Source organism: Thermobia domestica, chromosome 5, assembly GCF_964235325.1.
Source record: "Thermobia domestica chromosome 5, izTheDome1.hap1.1, whole genome shotgun sequence".
Lineage (NCBI taxonomy): Eukaryota > Metazoa > Arthropoda > Insecta > Zygentoma > Lepismatidae > Thermobia > Thermobia domestica.
In genome coordinates, this window is record NC_137458.1 from 297,295,241 (window position 1) to 297,308,010 (window position 12,770).

Here is a 12,770-nt window from a genome sequence, read left to right on the forward strand (position 1 = left end):
CTATTGTAACTACTTTATTCCAAAATAAAACAGAGATTTTCCAAATTTGCAATTGCGGTTTTTCAGTTCCCAACACAATTATAATTCTTCGAATTAAACTTTAACCGATGATCAGTGTCAATATCATCAAAACTAAGTTTTACTTGTGTCCATTTCTTACTATTTACCAAAAATATAACTCGTATTAAATCACAAGCTAAGACGGATAACGTTAATTTGAATGTGACTTATAAAGTGGTTGTAGGTGATACGGTACGTCGTTTTAATATTTGGTTGCTTCAATGAGTACATGCAATTTTGACTTTTACTACATATGTCATATTTGCCTAAAATGTCAGATATCACAGAGCAATGCAAGAACCGTCTCTAATGGCTAAATCTTGCATGTTTCAAAAACACGACGGGTGTTCAACAGTTATTACCTCTAAAAAAAAATAAAAGGCTTTAGAAGTATGTGTGCCAAAGTACAACGCAATGTCACTGATACTGGTTATGTTCTCTGTGTTTTGCAGATAGCAACTGTATCCTAACGGTGGAGGTTTAATTATACTTAGCAAGGGTAGGAAAAAAAAAAAAAAGGAACTGCCTATACATTTAGTACGAATAAACTTACTTTTCTTGCATTTTCTTCAGCTTCTCCTTCTCTTTCTTCTGTTTTTTCTTGGGTTTTAAACTGGGATTATATTCACCTTTCATCTGAAACTTTGCCCTCTCTACGTGCAACTTATTTCCCCGTAAGGTATAGCCGTCGATTAACTTCAACGCTAAATCCACAGATTCTATCTGAAATACGTAAATAAAAAGCATTAGAAAAAATCATACAAGAATCCTCATTAACAGAGATAACTGAAGAGCTGACTTACATGTAGATAAGGGTTCATATACCACACATGAAATTTTACACGATTGTTTATAAAGTTTCTCTCTCTCTCTTTTAAGATTTTGTTTTCTTGCTTTATATAGGTATAAACCTATCCCACTTTGATAAGCTACCTGTGCACCTGAGTTCTTATCTAAACAAAGCCACTTGCAATAAAACCAATTTTGGAAGCCAGAAAAGTCCATATCCAAATCAACTCTCGAATTGTGTAAACTCAGAAAATCACAAGATACAAAAGTATATCAAAAAGTAAGGTGAATTTTCGTTTCACACACACACACACACACACACACACAAAAAAAAAAACGAAATCTTAATTGATATCTTAAACTGTATCATGTTTGCCACATGGTATCACACTAACATTCGACACAGAAACCATTGGGTTCCAAATATGGATTCCAACGTGACACCAAATTGTTCATGCCCTTGCAAAGAAATGTTGCCTCAGGTTCTTGCAGCCTGTTCCGTCGTAGCCAGATCCAGTTGAGTCTTCCAGTGTATCGAAACGCTGCCCATGAAGATGTTTCTTTACGGGTAAAAAAATAAATGGTAGTCGGAAGGGAATCAGTGCTACATGGAGGATGCTCAAAAATTTTTCAGTTGAAACTCATTATGTGTGTACGGGTCCGTTGAGCTGTATGTGGTCGTGTGTTATCGTGCAGTAACAACACCCCTCTCGTACTGCCTCTTTTGATTTCTCACGTATGTCTCTTTCAGCCTGTTCATGGTTTGGCCATAGTAATGCTCGTACCCTTTTCCAAAAATTAAACATCAGCAACACTCTTGTCACTCCCAAAACACAGTAGCTATCGTTTTCTCGGCAGATATTGTGGTCTTGAATTTCTTGGCGGGCGGTGACCACGTATGTTTCCATGTCATGCTATGGCGTTTTCATTCAGATGTCCAGAGGGGTATTAAGGTTTCATCACCCATAATGATGCGATGAAGGAATGAATTTCCCTTGTGGGTATATCGTATGTGGATGATCATTCGAAGGTGGTCTTGGTCCTTACTCAGATATTTTGTCACCCAGCGCGCATATATTTCCTGAAGCCAAGTTGGTCATGAACGATACTCCTACCACTTCTGAATGCGTTGGATCACACATAAACTTATTTCTGCGACATAACGCTCTCTCCATAGTCCTCCATTAATTCTCGATGAATGTTAGGTAGTTTCTGTCCCTGGCCTATAAAGGAAAGAATATACGCGTAGTATCAAACAGAGCGCAACTGTGGAATAGAAAACTAATTAAATAAACAAATGTATCGTGGAATCACTGTTAGCCATTTTGATTTGACATAAATATCAAAATGATTAATTATAGACAACTCTCGGAGTAGTAATACAGTAGACACACTGCGGCTGTCCATCTCTCTCACTTAGCCACGAACTTGCTGATAGTCACTTGCGTAAGTTGGATCACCGATTTCTGTATAACTTTGGGCGCGCCCGTTCAAGTATATGCGTTTCGTTATCAGATACCCCAGCAAAGAATCAAGCATTAGATATCCAGATTCTTGGGGTCCAAGCAAACTTTGAGGGAGGGGATCGATATCTCGAGGATCGCTAACCCTTAAGGTGTCCACGCCAATCTAAGGTTTAACTACGTGTTCCTCCTAAGCCTTCGGCTCGTCTGCAAACTATATGCACGCTAGCAACATCTTTTGGCATTAGTAGGAGGCATCACAGCTAGCGACAACTATTAGCTATTTGGAATTAGCGTGACTAATAGACCGAGATATCTTGTATATAACATGGATTAAGAATATCTAAATATTTTCCCTTAGATGATTATGCAACCCATACTCAAACGTTTTGAATTTGCACACTAACGCTACTCACAGACTGATATGTTTTTGTTTTATAAATACTGTAAAGTGCGAGCACTTAACAACTTATATAAGCTTAGAAGAAAGGGATCTTTGGGTGGCAAAGGAGAGGATAGAGAGATAATATAAAGCAGGATCCTAGGCGATTGGTACTAATCACCATCAAGACTGGACTGGCTCGGCACAGGATAGAATACAGAACGTCGTTTCATGCTTATGTTAAAGAATTTGATACCTTATCAGGTTAAGAAATGCCGCGACGCCACCGGCGGTTGTACTCGATATGTAATTTCTGTCTGTTAGCTATCGTCCTGCATCTCTGTTTCCAGTGAAGAAGACTGCGTTGAAGCGTAGTTAGGTCAAACCGGGTTCGATTCCTCTTGACGACCTTTCCTACCACCATCGAGTGTACACAACTATTGTCGGTCTAACGTTCGTTTCGACACTGAAACATGGGGATTTCACAAAAAAATGTCTTTATAAATTTCCGTTTCATGCACATCAATGCAACTGGGGTATCCAAACAATCAGGAGATAGTGCATTGCTGAACAGGGGTCGTATGAAAGTGCACCATGGACAACACTCAACTATGAGACATTTTACTTTACGAATTCAAATCGGGACAGGGGGGCGCGGTGGCTCAGTGGTAGAGCGTTCACCTCCGGCGCTTGAGGTCCCTGGTTCGATCCCAGCTCGCGCCGTGTGGACTTTGTGGTGAACAAACACCGTGCTCGAGGGTTTTCTCGGAGTTCTCCCGTTTCCTCCCACTTTCTTTATTCCACCATTTCACTCATTTCTCATTATCACCGTCTCCTTTAGCCTAACCGGCATAACCCTGGGACGTTAAATTTAAAGATTTCATTTCATTTTTTTTTCAAATCGGGACATTCTACACAAGCCGAAAAAAAAGTTACAGTGCACTTGGACCAAGAATGGCGATTGAACGTAGCATTCGCCCTTGGTTTGTCAAATTTCGTACCCTGATACGACATTACAAAACTATTTTCGTGGGCACTGACTACCACGCTCGGATGACTTCCTCAGGAACACCGTGGAAGCGGATTTTCGCAAAAGTATTCATGCTATTGCAGACGAGTTACCATACCACAGACTGTTTTGATTTGCGTGTCTCGCATTCTTAATGGTCAGCATTAGAGCACCTTTTTGTCAGACAAGCCTTATACGTAGATATGGCCGGTCCGTTACTTGCCCATGTCTTTGTAAGGAGTATTTACAAGAGACTTCAAAAGAAGTCCCGTGTCGTTTCGCTCACCCCTCGTTAGACGGTCCTCTTAGTGGGTAGGAGCCTATCACCATATGCAGCAATATTTCCCGAGTGTTGTAAAGAAAGTTTAATTCCCCCTTCGAGAATGTAGCCCGAAGTTTACGAATTCTACGGTATGACCACAGCCCAGAAGAGTCCAACCCAAACCAGGATGACAAGGATGACCCGGGAGGGGGTTCGAATTCTGGAGCTGCCTACATCCATGTCGTTCAACCGACGTCAGGGGGTACCGCACAGGCACAACTAATCTCCTCCCAGACCCAAGAGAACACCTTAGTTCTCCATTTGGGAGGTATCCCGAAGACTTCCCTCCTCCGGTAGAAATGACACGGCTTCAACCCTGCTCACCTCATTTTATGGAAAAGGTACACAGTGTCAATGGGTGACGTACTCCACCTGTTAGAGGACACCAATCGTTCCCCTCCAATAGGCGTGGCTACAAAATTGTCTGCCTCAGCAATATCTGTGGTGAGATACCACGCATACTCCTGGGCCAAATGGTGCGTACCATTGGCACATTTGGGAGGCTGGCAGCCTCTTCTGACCTGTTGCCTCTTCCAATAGGGGATTCCATTACCACTTTCACTTATGTCCATTGTCATCGTACATCACCCTACGAGGAAGTGATATCCAAAGAGCACAAAGCATGTTTTATTTCTCTCCATGGGATGCAGAGTTTAAAGTTTTTGGAGATACTACTCAACCCTAAGATAGTCAGTGATTTTCTATCTGGGGCCCCTCTCCCTTTCTCAACACAGGTTTGGAATCGGGTTACACCATACCACAGTCGTTCTGAGCTCCGTGCAATGGATTTATGGGTGCTACATGAATCGACACAGGCCAACAAGAATCAATGTCTGGAGGTGTGCAGTTCTCTAAGTGTAAGGAGTAACCGGCGAAGTTTGCTGCTTCGCGCTGTCAGTCTTTTTCTTTTAATGGGCCTGTTAAAGACAAGCGTAAACGCTCAGGACAATGGCTGAATCGTGATCAACATGCAGGACGATTTCCTAAACCACCTCTCCACTAACCGAAGGAGTGGCTGGTATGGTGGTTTACGGTGAAAGTGACCCATCATGCCTTTCTCAGGCGAGGTGAAACCATCGATACGCATCGTTACAACACCGAACTCCATGAAATGCAGCAATAGTTAACAACATTGTGTCCTCATGTTACACTATAATGCTTGTCCATATGCCATGGAAAGGAAGTTGCAGGTTCCCCATGAGTTGCAGTATGAAACCGTTCTTCACCTGTCTCACCCACCCCTTCTTCACCCCGATATCTCTCCCACTATCACTCCTCCCGGTATCTCCATCACTTCTTGGGAAGAAAGAACCTCCCTGATGATCGGGCGGTACAACATGTAGTTGAGTGTTCGCATAGTAGACTGCAGACTTTTTCGCAACGGAAACCAATCGCTGGAGGACGATTATAAAACTACACGTAGTTTGGGCATCTATACAAGGTATAATAGTGAGATGAACCAGTCTAGCTTCCGCAAAACTCAATATAAGACTTTAAACGTAAACTTACGAAAAAAAATGCTGGTGAAATCTTTGGGATAAATTGTATTGTCGTTTACTATGATGATAAAGGTACGACATGTATAATGCACTAAAAAGACAATAGTACAGGCCCAGTAGAAATCTCATATCATTCCTAGTTTCAATATTGATCGCAATTGAGAAGAAACGGTTACTAGAGAGAGAGGAATTGTTTTTATTTATATGGATTCCTCAGTCCAAGAATTGGCCCGTCCTTATCACTTTATTGAAACCGAAGTGGTAGAAATTTAAGGTTGGTGTAAAGGGACAAGTTTTGCCAATAGATGTCATTACAGTCTTTGTATCTCTCTCATGTAATTTTTACCTTTTACGAAAATTTACAATTTCTCTTACAAATTTCGACCTAGAGACTTCAAACTTTTTGAGAAGGAACTTCATAACCTATCGAAGGCAACAATCCGTGCCGATTTCTTATTTTGAATTTTCTCCATTGCTGAAAGAGTTATATTGTTAAAGGTTTGGATATCTCTTTCAATAAACAAGCCATTTCAACAATCAAGAAAATTTTAAATAAAAAATCGGCACGGATTATTGCCTTCGATAGGTAATGAAGTTCCTTCTCGAAAAATTTGAAATCTCTAGGTTGAAATTTGTAAGAGAAATCGTGAATTTTCGTGAAAGGTAAAAAATACATGAGAGAGATACGAAGACTGTAGTGACATCTATCGGCAAAACTTGTCCCTTTAAACTAATCTTAAAAAGGAAAATGCGAGAAACCGTTTCTTGACGTGGAATCAGAGTCCAAGAACAGATTCCGCCCTCATTCCTATATTGAAGCCGAAAGTCTCAGAGATCTATTAACACTTCCGGTTTCAATATTGATCTCCATAAAGGAAAAGCGTATAACAGATAGCGAGAAATTGTGTTTCAAGATTAAGTTTCATTTCTGTCCTTGTACCACTTCCAGTATTCGTACCGGAAGCGGTCCGAATCTAAAACGCTTAAAGATAATAATAAATTCAACGCCTTAAGAATAGATTCCATAGTGCTCATTGCTGTCTCATGGCTAGCACACGTGTCTTTGGTGCATGGGGACCAGGCGGCATACGGTCGAAAGTACTAAGGGTTGCCATTGTTCCGGATTTTAACAAAGTTTTCAGCGTCCTGAATTATGCCTGAGAGGGTCGCATTATATGGCAGCTCGCCAAATTATCCAAAACACTTACGAAGTATGGGATAGATAAGGACGCATTATACCGGGACGCGAAATTATCCAAAACTCAAAATATGGGACAGATAGGGACGCATTATATGGTGATACGCCAAATTATACCAAACACTTACAAAATATGAGGCAAATAGGGATGCATTCAATATGGCGGCACACCAAATTATCCAAAGAACTTCTAAAATACGTGAATGACATTTGTGAAATTCGACCTATGATGTGTGCCTATAAATATCGAGATATCGATATGGTTATATGGCTAAAATATTTTATGTTTATAGCAATGAAATCACCGCTAATGATCTTTTTTGTTCAACTAAACGCTAAGTTGTTGATGCCACTAGTTTTCTGTTTTCTATATGGATTCAACGCCCCAAGAAAGAGAAGTGAAACCGAACGTGTCAGAAATTATTCACTTCTGGGTTCAATAGGCCTACTAATCTCAATAAAACAAAAAAAGTAATAAAAACTGTTTCTAGAAATAGATTCGACGTCATCCCAAGAATATTTTCCCTGTTGCTCGTATGAAAACAATAGTTGGAGCCTGCGGTGGCTGTGGTAGAGCGCTCACCTTTGGTGTCTGAGGTCCCTGGCTCGATCCCGGCCGATGCCACGTGAGTTTTGTAGTGGACAAACACCTTGCGCGTGCTTTCTCAGGCTTCTGTTTCCTCCAAATATATAACCATTATAATTCGTCATTTATACCAAATATATACCATTATATATACCATGGTATACCATATATGGTATACGTATATACCATATATATACGTATATACGGTATACGTATATACCAGATATATGTATACCATGGTATACATATATATACTATGTATATATATCCAAATATATACCATTATATATAACCAATTTAACCATTATAATTCATCCTATCATCAGTCTCCATTAACCTTGGAGCACATCTGTCGCACGTTAAACGAAAAAAAGGAAAAATGGTAGTAGATCCGTTACTTTTTAGTTTTAATGTTCCATTCTTTTTTGCAAATTTAGTGTGTCTTGATTACGCTCTCAGACTAAGGGAGAAAGTGATGGTGCGAAATGGTGGAATGAAGAAGGTGAGAAGAAACAGGAGAACCAAGAAAATCTACGTATAAGATATTTATCCGTCACAAAGCTGACTTGGCGAATATTGGATTCGTATGATGTAGTCTTACGGAGTTTTACAGCGTGAAATGATCTTATTCACATAATCGCGAACCTGTTATTGCTTTCTTTCTTTCTTTTTTTTTTTTTTTTTCGAAATTAATGTTATGTAAAATTTGGTTGAGTATAACGGCTCATTTAAAATTTGAATTAACTCACTCTATAGTATATGGAATCCGGAAGTCCAATGCCGCATTCACAAAAGCTCTCCATGGACTTCTGTCCTTAGCCAACTTGATCCAGTTTCTACTTTGTATTCCTATTTCTGCGAGATCAATCTTAATATTGTTCTCTCATCTGCGTTTAGGTCTTCCTAATGGACGTTTTCCGATTGTATTTCCAGTCAAAACTTTGAAAGCGCTCCTACTTTCTTCCATTCTGGCTACATGATCTGCCCACCTGAGTTTCCTAGACTTGATCACCCCCAAGGATGTTTTAAAATAGAGGATCTGCCCATACGTATCTTCATCATATATAAACTCAATGAAGCCGAAAAACAATCGAGCATCGTCTGGGCCGGCACGTATGATTGGCTACTATCGTTTCCGCCATGATTGTTGACTTGAAACATTGCGATCTTAGTGGCGCGGAGTGGGCAGTGTAGGTATGGCGAAGCTGTGACGTATGGCTTCACGATTTTGTTGTATGGGCAGATCCTCTATTTATAACATCCTTGGATCACCCTAATAATGCTTGTTGAGCGATATAAATTGTGCAATTCCTCGTTAAGAAGTTTCCGCCATCCCTCATTCCCGTTCCTCTTGGGTCCAAATATTTGTTTCAGGATCTTGTTCTCAAATATTTCCAGTCTAAGTTCTACCCTCAGAGTAAGCGACCATGTTTCGCAACCATACAGGACAGCAGGCAAGATTATTGTTTTATATATTTTAAGCTTCACGTTCCTCGACAGAATTCGTGACGACAACAAATTTTTTAACTGAATTATTACACGAATTACTTGCTTTCAGTCGACATTTAATTTCTTTGTGGATACGGTTTTGGTTTGTTAACTGATTCTAGATATTTGAAAGTATCCACTTTGTACAAAGTATTATTTGATATTTTGATGCATAAATAATTTGCAGTATTATGATTCCAGCGAACTTCCACGTATCTAGTTTTTTCTGCATTTACTTCTAAACCAGGACCGGCTTAACCCATCTGGAGACCCAGGGCTAGAAAAAAAAATATGTGGCCCCTGTTGACTTCGCCTAATACTTTTCTGTGAAAGTTCAGTAGGAAAGTTAACTTGGCGGCACTGGCGCCTGTTAATGTGACTTAAGCACTGACGCCTAGTTTCACAGATCTATTTGTTAAATTTGGTAGAATTACTATTTTTATTTAGTAAAAAGTTCAAAAGTTTTCAATATGTTATCACAAGTCGTAAATCATGTTCAGGAGTGTCCATTGAAAAATAAAATTTTCAATTTGAACCCCAAACCAACGGCCAGCTACCATAATAGTAACAGGCTACAAAAACAAGTGGCACGGGGCTGTGAGACTTGGTGCCAATGCCGACGGGTTAAGGAAATATGTTTAGGGGAGACCGGGGTATTCACGAACACTTAAGCTTTGATTATAAAAAACTCTTTTGTTTTTTAGATATAAAATTAAGATTTCTTGTGTATAGAAAGCTTGGAGATTTTCCTGTTTACTAAAGTGTAGACGAAAGTCAAAAGTAACATTTTTCAACAAACCTGTGAGATGTTTTAAAAATGTGCCTATGTTCCAGATTGCCTCAGTAGTCGGCGTAATCCCGAACATCAATGGCACCGATTTTTCAAAATTTATGTGGGTACATATCAATGGTCGGACGTGTTAGTCATTCAGGGAAGTCTCGATATTTGATTGGTTGATTTTTAGTTAAAATCGTTTATGAACACTGTCATAAAGGGCTAGGCTGTGATAAAGTAATATATACCGGTACTATAAGGATAAGTTGGGACTGACATAGTTCAGTCGATAACACGGCTGACTTAAATGCAAGAGAAACGGGTTCAGACCCGGCTCTAAGCTAAAAATCTTGTGGGTAAGATTTAGTATTTAAACCTTTAGTCTGGGGGCGCGGTGGCTCAGTGGTAGAGCGTTCACCTCCGGTGCTTGGGGTCCCTGGTTCGATCCCAGCTCGCGCCGTGTGGACTTTGTGGTGGACAAACACCGTGCTCGTGGGTTTTCTCGGAGTGCTCCCGTTTCCTCCCACTTTCTTCATTCCACCATTTCATTCATCTCTCATCATCACCGTCTCCTTTAGCCTAACCGGCATAACCGTGGGACGTAAAACTTAAAGATTTTATTTCATTTTTAAATCTTTAGTAAGAATTATAGTTACAAACATAAGTTAATGAGAAACATGATCAGACCTCATCATCTTTGAAACTATTACAAATGAAAGCTAATAGGTAGTAGGTTAAACAAAATGTAATCTTATGAAACAAATTCAGAAATAACGGTGCATTAAGTAAAATATTCATTAAAATGAAAATATTATTTGAAATTGTAGAAATCACATATATACATTAATGTTTTGCTCCCAACGACAGTATTCTTTATTAGTCCAATGTTCAAATGCGGTTAATAGGCTGAACAAAATTGGCTAACTGCTATTCCTAAAATAATAAATATAGCAAACTATTTTAATTTATAACACTTATTACCAAGAGATGATCTATTTCCCAAACCAATTTCACTAACTTATTACATATTTTTTTTAATTAAAAAAAGCTATTATTATTTATTTATTTATTTTTTTGATAATTTATTTCACACCATGGGGCAATCTCGAACACTCCGGGGTAATTGCAAACATGCTGTCTGGCATTTCTCCATGAGACACCATTTTATTGTTAAAGTTGAAACTAATTGTTGACTGCATACAGGCTAATAAGATTACAAAGAACTAATCCTCAAATATAGGGGAATATATAGCCTTATTTGCACGACAAAAATAATAAAAACTTCTCCCTGGCAATCCACTGAACTGACTGTCACCAAATTTATTCTACACTTTTCCAAGTCTCTACGCTAGCATGCAGCAAAATCCAAGGGCGCCGATTTCTCTGTAAATTTGGGGAGCCCATTTAGATGCAGAAGGTATATATATGAAGATTTTAAGACAAAATTGCGCTCAAATTATGCCAAATATTGTATACTAATAAATACAATACGGGGGCTCACATGAGCTTTGGGGTGCCTGAGCCCCCTCGGCTCCCCAGGATCGGCGCCCTTGGCAAAATCGTCTGTTTTCTAACAAGCTTCCTTGGGCGTAAACTTGGGTGTTCGGCATTACCTCAGTGTTTGCGAATACCTCGGTTTCCGCTAGTATTTTTAGTCATATTTTATTTTATGATGATAATTGTATCCTTGATTCTTTTTAGATAGCTAGCTGAGATTTTGATCAGAGTAGAGGCCCCTGTCAACCTAGAGCCCCCCTAAGTCCCCCTTTAATCCGGCCCTTTTCTAAACCCATGTCCTGCAAGCGTATAGTAAGAAATCTGCATTTTTTTCTATTTGAAAATATTACAATAGGCCTATTAAAATATTACATCGTATATTTTTCCAGTTCATAGATTACGCTACTTAAATTGTGAATGTTCTCGAAAACACCCTATGACGTCACAATTGAGTTTAACATTGTATCAAGAACATACAGCTTAAAGGCATTTTACACCTAGAACAGTTAGAAATACGTAAAACACAGGGAGGAAAGAGTTAAGTGTTCTAGGTCCATTCCAGCGTCTATCTAGTGGAAATGAGGGAAAGCAGGTAAACATGAAACAGGCTGATTAGCAGCGGGATTCGAAACCGGAATTTTCAGAATTCCCGGAATCGTAACCGTTTCGGTACGCTTAAGATCGTTAGTTAAGTTCGAAATTTTTGAAAAATTAAATTAATTTGATTGGTATGAGCGTTCCGTTATTTCAGCAAAGAGGATATAAAGGACCAGGTCTACCCCCACCAGAATTCGAATCCGAGACCTAGCGCCCTAAAGGTATTATCCAGTAAACTTGGGTAAAGGGCTAAGACAAAATTAAGCCGTCAATTTAACGTACTACGACTACGATATTTAAAGTAAAAGAAACGAACGGCAAATGCATCTGAACGATAACAGGAAAAACTGGCAGAATAAGCTCTGCCGGAGACAGTAAAGAGGATTACGCGATTCCATGTATGGGATATGGGAAGCCACTGTTAAAGTCTTCATCTTATAAAACCCCCTGGCCTGATTAATGAACATTTTGCAGTAAGCAAAGCTACTTATCTTTTTATTATAAGTAACCAACATTTGCTGGTTGCATACAACCTGGGAAATGTTATACACTTTAAACGGAACATAGGTAGCCATCGTTACCCGTCAAGATATTAACAGATTGACCCCATTAATGAACTCACCAGTGATAATTTCCAATAATAAAAGCTACATATCCTTTTACGTATTATAGGCAACCAACATTTCTTTGTTATCGTGCAGGTTGCATAGAACCTAGGAAGTGTTATAGATTTTACACGGAACATAGGTAGGTACCGTTTAGAGACCTGCACGGGCCGGGCCTAGCTCGAGGCCCGAAGCCCGGCCCGGCCCGCGGGCCGGGCTTGGGCGGGCGGACTCTATTATTTCTTTGGGTCGGGCCGGGCTTGGGCGGGCCGACACTGATTTCTCTTCAGGTCGGGCCGGGCTGGGGCCGATTAATTGCAATTCTTTAATAATTATTGACATTCATTAAACGATAATTAGAATAAAGCCAAACGTTGAAGAAGTGTGCCAGTGAAAAATGTTACAAAATGAAACTTCGAAAATTTATCGGCCCCGGGCCGGGCTTGGGCCAAGAATTTTAAAAAACTTATCGGGCCGGGCCGGGCTTGGGCCGAAAATCT

The 12,770-nt window shown here is 39.7% G+C and overlaps 1 protein-coding gene across 1 annotated transcript in view; it reads right to left on the minus strand.

Moving 5' to 3' along the window:
- barc (RRM1_TatSF1_like and RRM2_TatSF1_like domain-containing protein barc) overlaps positions 1-12,770 on the minus strand; it is a 96,815-nt gene that overhangs the window by 24,634 nt on the left and 59,411 nt on the right. The window contains exon 5 of the mRNA XM_081760337.1: positions 614-783. Coding sequence (XP_081616463.1) covers positions 614-783 — 170 coding nt within the window. The remainder of the gene's footprint in view (positions 1-613; positions 784-12,770) is intronic.